This window comes from Poecilia latipinna, unplaced genomic scaffold (genome assembly GCF_001443285.1).
Source record: "Poecilia latipinna isolate Pla-1442-1.1 unplaced genomic scaffold, P_latipinna-1.0 Scaffold1324, whole genome shotgun sequence".
In the NCBI taxonomy this organism is placed as follows: domain Eukaryota; kingdom Metazoa; phylum Chordata; class Actinopteri; order Cyprinodontiformes; family Poeciliidae; genus Poecilia; species Poecilia latipinna.
The window spans coordinates 13,659-33,109 of record NW_015113940.1 but is presented as its reverse complement, the minus strand read 5'-3'; the positions used below and the strand labels follow the sequence as shown (position 1 = coordinate 33,109).

At 38.6% G+C, this 19,451-nt stretch overlaps 1 protein-coding gene across 2 annotated transcripts; it reads right to left on the bottom strand.

Moving 5' to 3' along the window:
• Positions 1-74: 74 nt before the first annotated feature.
• LOC106961695 (neuronal acetylcholine receptor subunit alpha-3-like) lies at positions 75-18,701 on the bottom strand. Of its 2 annotated transcripts, none has more exons than XM_015055590.1 (8): positions 18,368-18,701; positions 7,878-8,017; positions 7,123-7,167; positions 5,673-5,782; positions 4,807-5,014; positions 3,565-4,176; positions 2,004-2,276; positions 75-726 (listed from the first exon to the last, which is right to left on the bottom strand). In XM_015055590.1, exons 1-8 carry the CDS (start codon positions 18,423-18,425, stop codon positions 601-603), a joined length of 1,572 nt encoding a protein of 523 aa, XP_014911076.1. In that variant the 5' UTR covers positions 18,426-18,701; the 3' UTR covers positions 75-600. The 2 variants fall into 2 exon arrangements, with proteins under 2 accessions (XP_014911076.1, XP_014911075.1); XM_015055589.1 differs by having other exon boundaries at positions 2,004-2,279; positions 18,368-18,700.
• Between the last annotated feature and the right edge of the window lie 750 nt (positions 18,702-19,451).

Genomic DNA, 19,451 nt, shown 5'->3' with positions numbered 1-19,451 from the left:
TTTTTGTGTTTTTTTCTTTTATTGGACAATTTTTTCTCTGAGTTTTCTGTTCTGGTTTTTTTTTGTGATTTTTTTTTTTTTTTTTTTTTTTTTTTTTTCACATTTTACGCCGAAAATCAATTTACCTGTATGTACATCAAGCATAAATCAGAACTAAAATGCAACAACATAGATTATATATCAGCCCAGCTGTGTTATTTTTGGCTGTGTTTTTTATTTGAAGACCTTAAGCAGGTGTGGCAATAAATGCACTATCCAAAAATCTAAATTTGCCACATCATTGAAAGAACCACCACGCCCTAAATTTTAAATTATCCTAACAAGGGGAAAATTACGATTATCACTTTGGTTAAAAAAAAAAAAACAGTCATCAGATACATGCAATAACTACATTTCAATCTTTGCTAACGTATTGCAGTACACCAACTAATTAAATTAAAATTCTCTCTTAACTTTGTGAGGCTTTTATTGAGGAAAGCCAGCACATCCAGCGATGCCTTAAGTCTCAGAACTGCATCCAGTCATGAGTCGACTGAGAAAGGAAAGTTTTCTTAGTGTTGGTTGTCACAATGTGGCTGAGAACCCAGAGTTTTACAACGGTTACGAGACGAAACCAAAGAGGGGCTGGATGAAGAGGCCCATGGTTCCCAGGACGCACACCGTCACAAAGACCCAGAGGAAGATTCTGTCGATGACCATAGCGACGTACTTCCAGTCGTCTTCTACCTATAAGTAGAAGACAAAAAAAAAAAGAGAAAAAAACACTTGAGGTATTACGCATGAAATGATGTGTATATATTTTTCTATTGTCCACAGTAAGCAGGAACCAGGTGACTCAAGATTGAAATACCAACTTTAAATCAGGACGGAAAATGTTCAAATCAAGAAAAAACAGGAGAAAGTTACCACAAATTTCATGAGTCAACATAAATTTGATACATTATTTACACAGGAATTAATTGTTATGATAATTAATTTCAATCCACAGCAACAGGCACTTTGAGAAATCCGTCTGAGTTTTTCATATCAAGCGTTTCTGCTCCCCATCGGGAGACTCCATCCTCTTTATTTATAGCCGACATACGGGGGAGTAAAGCCTTAAGCGAACCCTCTGTTCCAACCTGAACCATTGTGAACTCTCAGAGCAGTTTAGGTTCTGCATCAATTTAGGGAAGTTTTTGAATGCTGCTCTCCCATAGGCCTTCAGTGCGAATGTGGTGTTTTTTTGCATAAATGCTTTATGCAAAAGAACCCCTGCAGTGTGTTTATTTTCGACCGCCTTGTACATACAAAAGGTATATTTAAACAATCGAAAGAGCTGTATCTCTTCTACACTGCATCATTTTTAAGATTCATTCAGAAAATCTACACGGTGCGGTTTCGCGGCAGGAAACTGGCATGCGTAAAGAAGAATTGGTGTTACAATGTAAGGTGAGAAAAAGGGTGAAATGAACTCACCTGTAGAGAGAACAGAGAACGGTGAAAACAGCAACATGGCAACATGTCAGAAATACATTTAAAATGATGCAATGGCTATACACACTGTTTTTTTGTATTCCTCATCAGCATCTCTGGGTTGAATTGGTTCGTAGCCTATTAATTATCATCCTGGAGTACTTAATACAAGATGGTAAAACACGTATGAATTACTTTATTTAATAAATCTAAGATAGAAACACTATTTTGACACAAATCTGTGGGTTTGTTTAATAGTTTTTGTAGTGCTGCGTCATCCTACGCAAGTTGTTTTTCTTCATTGTCATAGACCAGTCCAACAGCAAAGCACTGTCTCCTGTTTATCTTTAAAAACTGAATGTCCAAAGTTTATGACACAAATTCATAAACTGGATAAACTCCTTATCCAGTTTATAAACCCACATAAGACTAATGGTCTCTTCTGTAATTTACTGTACCATAATAACAGACCACTTAAACCATAAAGGCAGTAAAGAGTAAATCCCACGTCAATAAAAAAATTCAGAGAAGCTGGAAAAACACGGCACCTCTTTGGCCTTGTTCCTGCTCCTCATGTTCTCAGCTATGTACTTGACGCTCTCGATGGCCTGTCTGACCTCGGGCGACACCACGGAGAAGGCCATCACCGTGTTTATGTTCTGTGGACTCAGCTGACGAGGCACCTTCCCAGACTCTGGCGTCTCTGGGGTTTCCCTCACGTGCTGGCAGGGGCAGGGACATTTCTTGCCAGTGCAGCCCTCCATGGCCGCGAGCTTACTGTCCCCACCGACCTCCAGACAGTTGAGGGAGCCTCCTCCGACCTGCTGGAGGGGACACAAGCACAGCCGGAAACTAGACTCTGTTTGGGAAAGATCTTGGATGACGACACACATCACTCATTTCAGATGTGGTAAAACCAAAACGACGGCGTGACACTGTCAACCCCGGCTGTACAACATCAACAGGGGAATCTTAAGAACGGATTTTTTTAAAAGATTGATAAGCAGAACCTTCTTAACGACCTTATTGATTATACCCCCAGAAAACTATTCCCGCCAATGTCTTCTGCTTAAACAGAGAATAATAACACATTATCAGAAATCGTTCCTTTACATGTTATGATTATCCCATGAAAATACTGCGAAAAGTGTTAATTTAAATGAAATGCAGAACACACTTTTTATTCAAACAGGCCCAACGTCTAATGACATGAAAATGTGTGCACACCTTTCACTGCACAAGAAAAATCGACCTGCTGATTCAGTTTCACAGAAACACCAAAGAGTCTTGGAAAGTCAGGGCTTTAGCTTGATTCATTGTTTGCTGATAAACTGTTTACATTATCATTGATTAGATCACACCCGACACGAGGGCATCTGGTGTGCAAGCGGATGATGGGGAGAGTCAGCTGCCGTAGGAAAACAATAAGATTCAAAAGTCTGTCTTTAAACATTAATTCCCTGTTTTGTGACAGCTTTTTGATAAATGGTTGTTGGCCCAAACTTCATCTGTAGGTACTTCCTGGTGAAAATCCAGGAGGGGAGATTCCTGCTACACTTCATAAAGTTTTCCTGCCTTTCTGATGAATTAAAACTTGAGCAAAACATTATTTTTGAAATCTCTGATTAACAGTTGTTTTTGTTTTTTAACTGAAGCCAACCAAACCTGGGCAGCTTATCATCATAGGCTGCTCAAGAACAATAAGAGACCATCTGGAAAACATGTATGTTGATCCAGTGAGCCAAAAAAAAAAAAAAACAAAAACAAAAAAAAACAGGAAGTGCACCAAGGACTGGCTGAGAAGTAAGAAATGTAAAGTCCTGGTCCGAGTCGATGGCCATGGTCAGTAAGTATATTTAGTGTTTAGTTTTTTTTATTTTTTTTCAAATACATTGAAATGTGAATATTTCTGAACAGGTCACCAATCATTTTTTTTTTTTTTTTATCTGACGTGACCTTAGGTTCAACAAAATATTAGCTTAGAGGAATGTTGTTACTATTTCTAACAGAAGGTGGTACTGCGGTGCCACAATCTGACGTGTCCCAAAATGATGCATGAGAAACTTCAAGAGAAACAAGTTTCTACGCGGCTGGGTCAGATTTCCGTACCTGAATCAAGCTGTTCTTCCTCTTCCTCCGTCCTTTCCCTCCTCCGCCTCCTCCTCCCCCTCCAGCTCCTCCTGCTTCCCCACTGCCGTCCAACCACCCGGCCCTACCCTCCTCATCTATCGGCCTACGCATCAGCATGATCCTGGGCAGCACTTTGAGGAACACGGACCGCACCCAGCACGGCATGGTGTGCGTCATGGGCGTGCGGTAGTGCACGTTCAGCACGAACACGGTGATGACGATGCTGAGGGTGACGAAGATCATCGTGAAGAGCAGGTACTCTCCAATGAGGGGGATGACCAGTGACGTTGAGGGGATGGTCTCTGTGATCACGAGCAGGAACACAGTGAGGGAGAGCAGGACGGAGATACAGAGCGTGACCTTCTCTCCACAGTCAGATGGGAGGTAGAAAACCAGCACTGTGAGGAAAGAGATGAGGAGGCAGGGGATGATGAGGTTGATGGTGTAGAACAGCGGCAGGCGGCGGATGTAGAAGGAGTACGTGATGTCCGGGTAGATCTCCTCGCAGCAGTTGTACTTGATGTCGTGCTTGTAGCCCGGAGCGTCAATGATTTCCCATTCCCCGCTTTCCCAGAAGTCTTTGAGGTTTACCTAGGAGGCGAGCAGGATTTCCAAGTTGAATGATCTACTACGAGAACAACAGACACTCGTTTTTAAAGTGGTGTAAATCGTAGAAATGTTTGACATTGTTGGATGTTAAAAAGAAGGTAAGATCAAAGAGTATCCACTGAATAGCCCATGAGTCTCGTGAAAAGTACGAAAGCGATACGGTCGAGTGTGAGCCGACTGACTAATGATTCTGATGGGCTTCCTTGGTCTTATGCTCCATAGGGTGTGCATGTAGTCATGTAAAGAGTTGCAAAAGAAATTATCTTTTTGAGTCTGTAAGTGATTGGCTGGCATTTAAAATAAACAGATCAACTCATTTTTCTAATTCACAAACTACACTGAAGCTGGACTCAGATTAAAACTGCAGGGATTAGTTTTTATAATTTTATGAACCTTTAACAAGGAGGTTTTGTCAACAGCTGATTGAAGACCAATGAAAAACTAAATGGAAACAAAGCAGCAGAGTCCTGGCAGCATTTAGAAAGGAAAACTGGTGGATTTTATGCTTGGACCAAAAATGTGTGTCTTAAGAGTCCCTTTAAAAAAAGCAGAAAATGGTGAATCATTAAAGATTTCTATAACATAACACTGGAAGCTGAGACACGTACTGACCTTGGATCCAATGAGTACAAGATCAATCTTGGCTTTGTCATAAGTCCAGGAGCCAAACTTCATGGAGCAGTTTTGATAGTCAAAAGGGAAGTAGGTGATATCCATCGGGCATGAGGATTTAAAAATGGCAGGAGGAACCCAGGTGATCGTACCGTCATACTTCAGCAAGGCTTTGGTCTTGTCCTCTACCAGGAAGTCACCCACAGCACTGCAGTATCAAGACGTTTCCAAGACAGCCGGGGCGTCAAACGACATGACACGAGTGTGATTAACACAGGACACAACGATGGGAGAAAGGGAATTGTTTCAAACAATAAGAGGAAAAATAGGAAATGGAGGCACAGAAGAAGAAATGTTAGGCTAGAAAAAGTTTGTGTGTGAAATGAGCCGTTTTGCTGTAAGCAGCAATAAAGACGGAATGAGGCTGCAGGACACATGGCACAAAGTAACTCAACTGCTGACCATAACATCATCCTCACCAATTTAAACTACTAAACTGACATCAACACACTCCAGTGAATTTGTCTTTTTCTCTGTTTTATTTTTATTCTTTTATTTGAGTTTCTTTTGAGTGTGTTCTTCTCTGTTTATACTTGGTATGAAATATTTTAGACATAAAACAAATTTTAAGCTGTGACCAACTTTTGAAGTTCAGGTCTCATTTATTGTACTTGTAGTTACTTTTTTTTTAAACTTCATAAATTAGAATCAAGATGTTTTGAAATTATTCAAAACACTGAACAACTGTCTCATCTTTTTGCTCCCAATAGTAATCAATAAATAATCGTAGCTCTTTGTCACTCCAACGTGATGTCAGTCCAGACGGATGAATTCTGACTCTGATGATGATGATGAAAAAGCCTCACTTGTTGTAGAGAACAATATCAGGTCTCCAAATCTTGTTTGAGGGAACTCGGATGAATTCAATCCCATCAAACTCTGCTGGCATCCATCTTAATTTGTAGTCGTTCCAAATCTGGAAGAGAGAAATCAAACACGGCTGTTTCCTGTTTTTTTTTTTTTTAATATATTCTACCTTTCTCTTGGCAATGTGTGGCTGCAAGATTGTGTTGGCAACTTCTGGTTTGACACGTGTAGTACAACACTTTGCTTTGGGAATTTATCCGGCTGTATAATTCCAGAAATTATACGAATTTTTCTAAAATGATGTTACGAGGATTCTTTGAGAATTTGTGAATTATATTTTTACTGCCGGTCTTCATACGAAGCAGGGCAGTTGACAAAGCAGCTAAACATGCTAGGATATAAAATATAATTAATGTCTGAAAGATGAAGATCCAATGATGATTATATAACCAGTGTAAAGCCTAAAAGTTGACAAGTTTTAATCTGTGTGAGAGACTTTTTGTTTACACACAAGAAACATATTCAGGAAACCAAGTGATTATATTGATACCATACACATTATTAATGTGTTTGTTGTTTAGTGAAGATGTTGCATAAAAATACTTGCAATCAGAACTGTTTTTCTGATCTGGGAAGCCATCTAAGTACAACACCATGCAGTAAAATTCCACCGATCCTCTTTCTTTTGCCCCTGCGATACTTGTGAAAAACGATTTTCTTGGTTCCATTTTTTTTAAAAGAATGAAGCTACCAACAGTAGACATGCCTGTACAGCGAGCAGCTCAGAAAGTATGAATATATTCTTCACTGGCAAATAACAGATCAGCACGTTCATTTATTCAGCCAAAATACCTGCAGCTAACGTTTTATGAGCTGTGGATCCATTAGTCTTGGCTATTTGGATGTCGCTCTAGATGATTTTTTTTTTTTTTTTTCCATTAGCGAGACGGATTAATGCTCAGTCATGACCTGGAAGATTTTTAATTAACCAGTTCATGCTACACTGGTTTTTCCATTTATCTATCCACCGAGTTTGCATTATGATTGCCAGGATAATTCTCGATGGGCTCCGGTATTGTAGATTATTGTGGCCTTGAGATTCAATCAAAAGGCAAATTTACTGTCACAGAAACCTGCTGGTGTTTTACTTGAGACCAAAACAAAACGCTGTAAAATGGTGTAAAAAAAAAAAAAAAGTATCAACAAAGTTTATTGTATAAATCTGTAAAATCAAAATAAATTAAATAAAAAAAGTAATTAGAGATGCATATTTCAATTCATCATAAAGTTCAATTTTTCCCTATTTAATGGTGAGCTGTGGTACTTTTTCAAAGGGCACGCATATTTAAATAGTATTATTATTTATTTCTATTTTTGCAATACGATATAAGCATCTGACTTACAAAAGTTGGCAAAAGTTTTCACAATCCTTGTGTATTGTGAACTCACATGCCGGAGCCATAAATTTGTTTCCATGATCTGATTCACCTCATCCTGCACAAGAAACAGCAGAAAAGAATAAGAAAGTTAGATGTTGTTGTGAAAACCCAACAACAACCTTGGGAATTATTAGGAATTTACAGTGAACAAAAAGACAATCCTTTCTTTCAATTTGTGTTTTCTGGTGCAGAGGTTGTTCAGCTGAAAAAGTCAACTTTACGTAGAGGTTCAGGTGTCACCGCCTCGCTGCCATTAAGGTTTGATTCACAGTCCAGTGATTCTCACGACTTTGCACAAGCCACCCCAAAAAGCCACAGACCCACATGTGTGACACATTCGTCAGAGCTCAAATACACAGGTCAATACACTCGCCTTCAGCTTAATCTCACCTTGCTGATCATGCAGATAAGTATAACTACATGTGAGCCCAATCTGACAAGTTTCTCCCAGGTATTTTTTTTTCTCCTATTCTGAAGATTGTCTTTTGAGGGATTTGAACAAAAATGTGCTTTCAGATACAAACTTACAGCCACCAAGTCACAAATCGCAAAGCAAACTCCAGAGCCGCATAAGTCTCTGAAATTGGATGAACTATAGAAATGCTTCTATTATTTTTTTTATCAGAAGCTGGGCAATGTGACGATCATGGAAAACACATTCCTTTTCACAAAGACTGATCGTGACACAAAGAATAAGTTTAAACAAGACACATGGATGTACTGAATTCTCTGAAATGCGTGCGTCTCCTGAAGAGAAAAACTTACGACTTTAACAAGCTGCGAGATGGACACCTCAAACTCCACGGTAACAGGATCAGAAACGTTCTCCACGGGTCTGATGAACTGGTTGTACCGTCTAAAAAGCTTCCTGAAGAGCCGGTCCTCCGCCTTGGATGCGACACAGTCTGAAGTTAAAGGAAGAAAGAGTAGGGAGAGAAAACTGTGACCAAAAGTGTAAAAAAAAAAAAAAATGGAAGAAAAGAGGGAGTTCAATGAGAACCTGATCAGTTGCAGCCGTCCTCCACAGCCCGTCTAATCAGATTCAGTCGCGTTGGGGATGACTTTGACTGAGAGCTGGGGGAAGCCAGGCTTTGTCTCCTTCTAATTTTGATGCAGCTTCTCATTAGTGAGCTTTTTGAATTTGTGCCGTAAATGTTTTATGATATTCGATGAACCGTCTGCAAAATTCTCTCTTTAGAGTATCTCTTCACTGCTGAGATCAGAGTAAAAAGTTTTCTTTGAGCAAGTCTGAGATGAGGGATAACTTTCAGCGATGAAGGGCCAAACGAAAAAAGATGTATTTTCTTTCTTTGTTTTAATTTTGTTGAACACGCTTAGGGAAATTATCGCCTCACCCAATTCTTACCCCGACCATCTGAAAGTTGTAATTTTCTTTTGGTGCCTCAATATATTTTATGTAAATTTAGTTAATATTTTTTACATGGCCCATAAATACCAGTATAGATTTAATGGAGTACCTTTATCTTTATCCTAAAATTTGCTTCGTTTTCAACATTTACTTTCTTCTCTCCCTCCGTCTCTAGCTTCAGTACAGCTCCAAAACAAACCCTGTCAAACCAGGAGACTCTGCCCTGCGTGGGCACACATCAACTCTTGGATATGTTTATTTGAGCAGGTATTAAAATACCTGGGATTAGTATTTACAAAAAAAGTAAATACCAGTGAAATAAGCTCTGACAAGCATATCCGCTCTCTTCCCCTGATTAATCCTGTACGGTGAGTTCAGACACAATATTTCACGATTAACCTAATATAGGTGTGTGTCTGTCTGGATGCCTCATTTCATGACTACATTTAGCAAAAATATATATATATTTGCAGTTGTATTTACAAATTGTCCTGACGTAGGTTGCCTGAGGGACATTGTGAGGATGTCAACCAAGGGGAAGAAGCTATTTTAGCCCAGTGAAGAGACGTTGACTATAGCCTGTGGATAAGATATAAAAGATTTTTTTTATTTTGGTGCAGGCATAGAAGGTGGGAGGACCAATTACTTTCTCAAGTTTTTCCGCAGAGTTTTTTTTTTTAGATTTCTGTTACTAAGCTTTTCTTGGAGCAAAGCTTAAAACTTGTATGCGTGTAAAAATGAAATGAATACTCAAATAAAAGCTTAGTAATAGAAATCTAAAAGACGTGACTGAAAAAAAAAACTCAATTACATTAGGGATCACTCCTGCACTTTTTAAACACGATAGCTTGTCAATATCTTTCTAAATATATGCGTTGATGTCACAATGTCCGTCGGGGATCAGAGGTGAGTGCTCTTCAGGGGTATTTGGCCTAGTCAGATGCAAACAAGTAATTTAATGATGACATCAATAAGTATATACATCAGAATATATAACCTATATATTGGTTGTGTAAAATACAAACAATGTAACATAAATTCTTTCAGGTTCATTTTTTGTGTATTTTGATGATTAAACCCATGCAAGGGACTAATGTCAGTGTTTGTTGATTTAATGCAAGGTGCAGCTATTTGTTTTCTCAATGCACCGTATATTGCTGTACAATATTTGCTGATTCACCTGTTTGCTGACTTTTCTGTGGAACGTGAGTCTAAACCAGGGATCCTCAAAACCGACCCTTCAGGCTCGGTGTCCTGCCGGTTTCAGATGCGTCTCTAGCTCAACATCTGAGTCAAATAATGAGGTTGTTAGCAGCAACATGACTGCGTACTGAGGAGGTGATTCAGCCATTTGACTGCGGCGTGTTGAACATGGGACACATCTAAATGTTGCAGGACACCGGCCCTCGAGGACTGGATTTGAGGACTCCTGATATTCAAGGAAAACCTGCTGTTGCTGTTTTTGAGCATATCTGAAATATTCAAAAGAAAACGAAACTTAAGAATCTGAAATATGTATTTGGTGTACAGTACAAAGGCCCTATGTACCCATATACCTTCAGATGTTATATATTCTACGTAAATCAGCTTAAATGCTGATTAAATTTGGCCTCTGTCTCTTTAAAAAGCTCCTGCTCTTAAAGGTGGTGACACTCTGCCTTCAGCATGTGATCACAACAATGCTCCTCCATTATGCAGTTATCAGCCATCCTCAGGAGCGTTGCACTGTTTGTATGATAAGTCCAGCAGACATGCAGTTCCACCAGGTGTTTGCTAGTTGCTGCTGCCGCTAGTCTGGAGGAGTTGAGTGGAGGAGCCACGGGGATGGGAACTCTGTAAGGCGGCACTTGGTGAAAGCAACAAAGATTGATTTTATATAAGACTCTTTTATCCAAGAGTATTCATGCATTTTGACAAAGTGGGAAAGAAGAGCTTTTCCACCTTGAAAAGTGTAAAACCTTTTCACCTACTAAAGAGCAGTCACGACAAAACCATGTTAGAGCCACCTGATTCAGTCTTTGCTGACTATTAAAGCAATTGACAAGTTCCTCCTTCTGCAAGGCCTCGGGTTTGGTGAAAAGGCTTTCATTGGCTCTGCTGTTCTGTTAAAGGCATTCATCTCTGTCGGCTGTCCAAACTCAACACCGCTCTGTGGACGTGGTAATCTCTTGGATTGTGAATTATTAAACTACTCAGTAGCTGTCAGAATTGACTCAAAGTGCTGTTAGGGTCTTATATTATTGCTGGACATTTTTGAGTAAAAATCAGTAACGCAGATCTACACGAGAAAATATTGTCATTATACTCTTAAGTGACATCACTTAAGATTATTGGCTACCGATAAAAACTGTTTGTTTTTTTCTTCCAATACTAGTTCACATCACAAAGTTAAAGTCACAATGACATTTGAACTTTGTTGTGATTTTCTCTAAGTGATATTCAATGTGCAAATGGTGACTCATCATCAGTGAAGGTATGTGTGGATGTTTAGTTTTAGCATCTGTTTAATGTGCTGATGTCCTCTAATTAACTCTCCTGAGGCCAAAATAATGCATATTGTCACTCCAGTTTTACTCTGTTTCTATTCAGTTTCTTGTTTCTGCACATGCACAAATGTTTTTAGAGGTTTCCATACAAATGATCCACATTGTAATTAAGTTTTTACTGTGTAAAGCATTGGTGTCCCCATTATTTCTGGACTGATAACAAAAAAACTACACTGGTGGAAGGATTTGAAAGGCTTGTTCCTTTGACGATGGGCAGCAAAGAGCAGAGAAAACTAAAAAAAAAATAATAAGAATAGGGAGCACGATATGAAAAGAAATCTTGGGTCGCTTTCAGTGTTTGTCTCCAAAAACCTTTTAAAATACTATCATCATTTGACTAAATTAAGCTGGGGAAGATAAAAGCATAAAGAACAGAGTTAATTGGAATGGACTGCTGACGAAATCCTGCCGACCCTTTTTTTCATCAAGTTCCCGCCTTCAGACACAGAAGATAACCTCTCATCATCACTGCACACAACAATGACACCATGAACCCCGCCGCTGATGAACTCTCGATGGCAGGCCTCCAGAGACAACACGAGAGTTAACCAAAAATAAAAATGAAAACAGAAAAAAAACCAGCTAGATGAAAAGAAGAAGTGAAAAAGGAGAGAAGCTGAAAGCAAAGCCTTCTTAAGATGTCACTCAGGAGATTATTTGAATCCAGAGCTCTGAGCCTGCTGTCTGATAGATGCTTAGTACGTGGCAGCGCTGCTTTAAATGGAGTTTTAAAAAGCAGGGAAACTTCGGAGGAGATTCCAGCGAGGCAGAGAAAAACGTCAAATTGTCATATAAAGTTATGGAAAATAATCTACAAGGTGACACAAAATAGAAGATATTATGTATTTTTAAACCAAAAAACATCAAAATGCCGTCACGATGCCTAATCTTTGTTTTAACATATACAGGAGAAATACTTTCTACTGACTAAATCCACACACATCATATGGGCATAAAACATTTAACACGGCAGGATGTCTTTTCTGTGGAGAATCAAAAAACAGCAACAGGTGAATTACTTCTTACCATCAGTAATTATGCTTAAGTATCTATTATTACACCTAGATAAACACACATGTTGTGATAAAGAGTATATATATTTTAACAAGAAACTAATTTCATCCACAAAATCACTTGAAATGTGAAATTATTTGCCAGTCAAGAAAAATTAAAATACTGCTTTACACTATACTGAAGAAGTTAGCAGCTGACAGCTCGCTAACCCTCCTTTACAGCTCAACCAGTCATGGTTCAGCTGCTGAACAAATCAATTTCATCAAGCTTTTGTTTTCCTCTACCGAAGAGGCAATCGAGGGAGCAAAACAAAGGAAGCACGAACGGTTCACACTCGGTAAGCAGCCACAGTCTCTGGCACTTTCCACATAAAAACGTTGCTTTAAAAGCTGAAGGGGAATAAAAACAAAAGCAGGAAATGATATATAGATACGAATCTGCAACAACTCGAAAGCTGAGATGAAAACCAACAATGTGTGTTTGTTCTTTTCTCAATTCATAATTTTTGCCACAGTTTTCATTCGATGTTCCTCGTACACTGTGTTTGTCTGGAAATGGCTTTTTGACAAAGAAATGCCTCACAAAACCTGAGACAAAATCCAGATTTTATGTCTGCCTCGTTTTATATTTGTGACAGTTTTCCATACAGGATCGTTGGAGTGTGTTTTTTAAAACTGTGGAGAGTTATGAGCACATTTATGATACCTTAGAAGGCTTTTGCGTTAAAACAAGAGAAGCAACTTTGCTTTAAACTAGGATGAAATATTACAGAAATTATTCTAAATAAATTTTGTGAAATGACAATAAATTTTTGCACGACTGAAATCCACCTCAAAACAAAAAAATAGTAACCATCCGATGAATGTTATTTAGTTGGTCTAGTAACATACAAATTACATAAATTTTGACTTGATGTGTTTTATTTAACATAATCAACAGTTTCTCCACAGATAGAGAGAGAAGAGTTTTGTGAAAAGACAGCAGTCAGCCCGTCTGAGAAGCCGAATATAAGATCACTACACTAAGTTTGACTGCCTTCAATGAAAATATATGGAAACTGTTGATGTTTTTGCCATTTTTAAAACTGTGCAGGTCACTGCTGTCTTTGTGATTTCTTTTTTTTTCTTTTTTTTTTAATTGCCATAAGGAGCTCAGAGGCGGATTAGGATGGAAATGTTTTGTGGAAAAGATATGTGGAGGAGTAATTTATAAGTCAAGGAAATGTATTTCCATTTGATTCCATGAGTGTCTAACTTTAAATCAATTAAATGTTTCCAGACAAACATCATGAATCTACACAACCTTGAGCTAGGAGCTAATGAACCACTCTTAAGACTCATTGATTGAATTACAGCTGGACCTTTTGCCTTGAGTTTATGCGTTTCTACATAAATGTGTCGGTTTCTAAAGAAACTCTGGTTTCCAGCCGCGGTGGAGGTTCTGCTTTATGACCTTTATTTTTAGCACAAAAAAAAAATCCCCCAAATTAGCATGTTACATCAACCATGTGTGAGCCGTTAAACTTTACTTATCAATTTTTATACATGCAGTGTTTTGCAAACATAAAAATAAAAACTTGTATTTTTGAACTATTTCACATTGTATCTGTACCAGACTTACAGGAATGGGCGATTAACAGGCTTCTGCAGCACATGATGGCACAGTCGTTTGAATCATTTGTGCTGGAACAGAAACACGGAGATACACACATCTTTATCTGAGAGGAAGCCTAATTGTAATTTCCACTCTTCTTCAACAAACAAGACAAATAAGTTTCTGTTTTCAGTTATTTAGTTCCTCCATTGCAATCCAGTTTTTCGTTTAATAGTGAATATTGCAGCTGTCTTTTTTTGTGTCACTCGTGTTAATCTGATGGGGCACACATTGAAAAGTCCTGAAACTTGATTGTCTACTTGCATTTTGGTAAAAAAAAATTAAAAAAATAAAAAAAAAATAAAGAAAAAAAATGTCTGATTAACCTGATATAAGCTACAACATGTGGAATAACAGTTTCTTTCTAGACTACACTAAATGTGTAGATATGTGCAACCAATCAGTATCCGGACGTTTTTTGAAAGCTGGGATTAGCTGAGATAGATGAAGTAAATCTTACCAAAAAAATGAGTGGAGATGCAGAGGAATGGAAGAGGAGATGTGAGAAGACTGGAGCTGTGGCAAATTAGAATCCAGAGCATCTACAATTAATGCATTCCACCGTATATTTTCAATTATTCAACTCAACATGCAGGCAATGTCAAAACCAGAAGAAAAATTAGAAGAAGCATATAGTTTAAGTGCTGCATCCTTGAGTAGATGCTGTTAACATTCCAATTTTAAAAAGCGAAAATAAATGTTTTCAGTGCCAATTTGACCTCAACTTGACCCAAAGAGATTAATGCATGGAGATCCTCCTGCATCTTTGGAGCTTTTACTGGGAGGAAAACGCGGTTTACAGTCTCGCTGACATTTGGAAGTTGGGGATGAGATGCAGCAAGTGACGGAAAACAAGAGAACATTTTATGGGTCGTGCTGAAGGCTTGCGTTAGGGAGCCATTTGGCCTCCATTCTCCCCTGAGCGTGCAAATGCTTTTAAAGCAGAGTGAGTAAGAGAGACGCACAGAGGGAGGGAAACATAGATGGGCATAAATGAGGAGGTCTTCATCTCTCACAAAACAATGCATATTTATGATTAAGACACGCCGGTAGCAAACGCAAGGGGTTCAGCTGTGCAGGGAAACCCGAAGAAAAGAGAACAAAGCTGAAGAACAAAAGGACGACAGCTTCTGAACCTCAGAGACTTGCGAGTGAAGTGTTGTGCTGGGATCTTAAGGTTGTAAAAGAAGAGTAAAACGAAAAAGAGAAGCTAAATAAATGCAGCACACAAACTCAGCAGGTTAAGTCTCTTTATATCCTTCCAAGAAGATCTGCCCATAATAGCTTTTCTCTTTTGATCATCAAAGATAAACACTGCTTCTCTTATCAGGATGAAACTGGTATGGAAATCATTAGATAGTTTGATTTTGGTTAAAAGCAAAAAAAAATTAAAAAAAATAAATAAATAAAATAAGAAAGATCTTTAGTATTTTTTTAATTTGTGTTTTCTTCAAATTCAGAAGCTTACAGTTGAAACCAAATGTTTATATGCAGTGAATAAATGATATTTTTCTTACCATGTGAAGGGAAATCACATTAAACTTATTTTGTTTCAGATCAGTCAGAATTACTTATTTGTTAAATGCCATAAATTATTAATGACAAATTGAAATTCTACATAAGCTGAGTTAGCTCAATAGTAGGTCACTTGAATTTAAAAAGGTTTCATTAAAGTTTTGCTTTTCCCACTGGAAGATAATAATTACCTCTAAATCAAACCTTAAATGAGTCAGAAATCTTTGCTCTTTGCTTCCAGAATTATCTGCAAAGTCAAACCAGCCTCAAATGTGGCATCTAGAGAAGTTGTGTTAAAATGTAAATTGATGTAAGAAGCAAGTCGAAAAGTGGCAGTGAAACTGTGAGGGCTGCAGCAGGATATACCTTTGTGACTCAGTTTGTAAAAAATAAAAAATACCACACACCCTTTTGTTCTGTGTTGCTGCTTTATAAATACTGTGACTTTAACCTTGTTACCACACAACTGAACACACACACACACACACACACACATCACAGCTCCCCGGATCATCAGTCATGCATTTAAATCCGAATGCCTCTGTTTCAACACAATGAGCAGTTAGACAAACATGCCCACATTGTTTAACTTTAAAATCACCTCAGGTGTCATTACTCTGCACCATCTATGGATATTCAGTTTCTGTTTTTTTTTGTTTGTTTGTTTGTTTGTTTATGTAATTAAATCTGCATAAAAGTCACAACGAAACATCCTCCACGTCTGCATCGAGCTGTGAAGAAAAAGAAGTGATGTCTACTTCCACGTAAGGAACAACCCTCACATTGATCGCTCAATCGCAGTGCATCAGTCGGTGGTCTGATGTTGCATAATACATGAGCGTGGCATACTCTCCCACAAAACAAACATTTTCCTGCGGTCAAAAAGTTTGTTGAGTGCACAAGTTCTGCTTGCGGAGGACGAGGGACTGTCTGTTTCCTATAGTTGGAAGCTAAAGATTACGCGAAAAGAAAATATCTCTATGTTGCTCCAAATGTATCTGTAACACCACTAACTCTGAAGAGCAGCTCCTGCGTTTCTGAGTGTTAATCATTCATTTGTGGTCATTGCTGGTAATTAAATAAGTGGATCATTACTGAGACCTTAATTGCTTTTGTCAGAAGAAATTATTCAAATAATTTTGTTTCTCTCTCTTTGGGATTCTGTAATGATGCGTATCATGTTTTCTTCTGGGTCAGTCTGCTCCATTATTTATTCAGTAATTCATTCATTCGCTCATTCAGATACATTTAAACCTTCGTACTAAAGGCAGTAGAGTAAAAAAAAAAAACCCCAAAAAAACACTTTTTAAATATAACTAAATTTATGGAAAAAAAAAAAAAAAAAAACATATGGCTGTGAAGTGATCCCATGTGAGACTTATGCAATGAAAGAGAACCCATCAATAGATGCAAAGCGATAACATCCTTTGGGGAAAAAACAAAAACATAACATGAACACTAACACTAAGTTTGAAATGAAACCAAACAATGAGAGGCAAAAAAAATAATGCAGAATCACTCCCTGAAACTGGAGCTTAACAATATGAAAAGACAACAAATATTAAATCACAGAAATTTTACTCACAATGTGAGAAAAGTGTGACAAAATACATACAGTTGCATGAATAAAAAAAAGACATTTCTTTGGTACCGCTAAAACAAGGGAAGGTAACTGATTTCCATCAGTATTGTTAATTCATTATATAATCAAAAACAATAATGTACAACCGACAAATGAAATCCAAGTGGACTCGTGTGTGAAATCAGAGGGACAACATTTCAGTTACCATGGCGATGAATGAATCATTCTTTTCATTCTTTTCTTCTATAGAGAAAAGAGGGAATCAAACCACTGGAGACAGGGAAAGGAGGAGTGAATATTCTTGTTAGGGTTTATGTGAAAGATGATAAACCAAAAGACAGACCATGATGATGGTGAATCAGACATCTGCTGTTTTTGCTCCAGGTGTAAATGTTTACCATGAGACTTTGATACGCCATGCTTCTACACTGCAAACATTCCTGCAGGTCAGAACCAAGTTTACTCCATCAATGGTCAGCGATTAGGATTCTGGTTGGTTTCCAGGATCCTCAGATCATTTTCCCTTTATCCCACCTTTTCACTACAAATCTTCTCCACACCCGAATCGCATTCATTTCCTTTCATTTTTGACCTGATGAGACAATTTATTGTCTACTTCCTCTACCTGGCATCATCAGTCTATTTTTTGTTCCTCCTTTCACTACTCTTGACAGTTGCTCCTTTTTCATGCTATGACTTTTTCCAGATAGTCTTCATTTATTTTTTTCAAAATTGACTCTTTATTCTTCCTTCAGCCGAAACCGTGTTTCTGACCTTCTTTTTGTTCCCCCCCAAGTCTCAATTTTCTTGAAAACAAACCAGCTTCTTTCTTCTTATGACGAATAATTTCACAGACTAAAGGAAACCTGTGTGTACACATCCAAATGACTTACAAATCTATGTGCAAACACTCCCATCTTTTCCGAAAACTGTTTTTATAGTTTAGCCATAACTGTGAGTAACTAAGGTCATCATATTTATGCGGTGACATTCAGCGCTGTGAGAAGGTTTTATATCATATGCCTTCAGCTGACTCAGTCTCCTGACTGAAGACATCCCATCTACCCTCTGCCAGAGTAAACAATGTGCCCTGTATAAATCAGCACCTCACCAAGAGGGGGTAGGTTAGGGGGGGTGACACGTCCTCTAAAGAGATTATTAATCTGCATGGCTTCATAAAATCTTGCCTCGGAGCAAAATTTGCATTCATCTAAATTCATTTGCCTTCACTAACATTCTGTTTTCCATCTCAGTGACCCAGTTTGTGTCAATGGGAGCAGTTTTAATGTTCATAATTAGGATCTAAATGGGGCTGTTTTGGTGCGTGGTGATTTGAGAAGAAACGCAAAGCAAGAGGCTAAAACTTCCAGCAACTAAAAGATTCAAACAAAACTTAAGAGGAGGGATTCTTCGTGGCCATGAAGAAAAGATGCGCGCTAAACAGGCTCAGAAGCGCGCAGAGCGCGTAACGCCTTGCTTAATTAACCCGATCAATTTTAATCTGAACTCGTGATCGCGCTTTAAAAGCTTCAAATCTAGCCGATCTGCAGCCCTGCTTTAGGCAAAGACCACTTACCTTGAGTCTGCAAATCGATCAGAAGAAACATCAAAGTCAACCCCAGGGAAGGCTTCATCCTTTTCCTCCTGTGTGCCCAATCAAGGATCCCCCTTTAATTCCAAAAAATAACAACAACAACAAAAAAGGCCGGGACAGCAGTCAGTGTGGTCAATGAGGGAAATAAATAAGATGGAACAGAATGAGAAGATGTTCCGTGTCTCCCGTCGCTCTCGCTGTGGCCGTGCGCTCCTGAATCCAAACTTGACTTGGTTCGTCCCTCCCTTATGAGCACTCCGCTCCCCTCTGGCGCATCCACTCCGACTTGAAGCACAGGGAGGAAATTAGATCCGGGAAGCGGACAAATCTTTAAGTTTATGTTTAGGAGTGTGACGAAACAACAACAAAAAGGATTGGTTAGTTTGTTTAAAAAAAAAAAACTTCGTAAAAAATGTAATTACTTCTCTGGTTATCTTTGTTGTTGTTAATATTATTCATTTCTAAAGTGTAGCCTTTCTGATACTATCGAGTTCTTGACAGTCTCTCCAAAAAGTGATGAGGCAGATGTTAAAATTAACGACTTGTAAAAGCAGAGAGAAAAAATAAATAAATAAAAAAGCTCTCTGTTTAGCACCATGGAAACGCAAATGAGTGTAAACGACCGCTGTTTGTGGTTTGCGGACGGACTTTTGAACGTCTTTTCACTTCACATCTGCCATTGGTAACAATATCACAATCATCGCACGTCACAACTGTCACAAGCTGAGGTTTAATGAAGAGTGCTGTGTCTGCTCCCAGCCACTGAACAGCAGCACTGCGCCGCGTTGCGCAGAGGAGGCTGCGTGAGTCTCATCGCTCGCTGTGAGCTCCCCTGTTTACAAGCTCCTAGATTAGGCTGATTGGGTTAATTTTAGCCCCTGACTCTGACACGCTCGGTTTAACGTCACCTAACAAACTGAGTCAAGATGAGACCCCAAGTCGAGCTGAGAAAATGGGGGGAAAGAAAAAGTAATGGGCGTTTCGATGGGGAGGGAAATATGAGAATGGCTACGTTCAGAGGCGCAAAAAGTGGGTATGCAGCGTATGCAACGCATAGGGGCGCAGC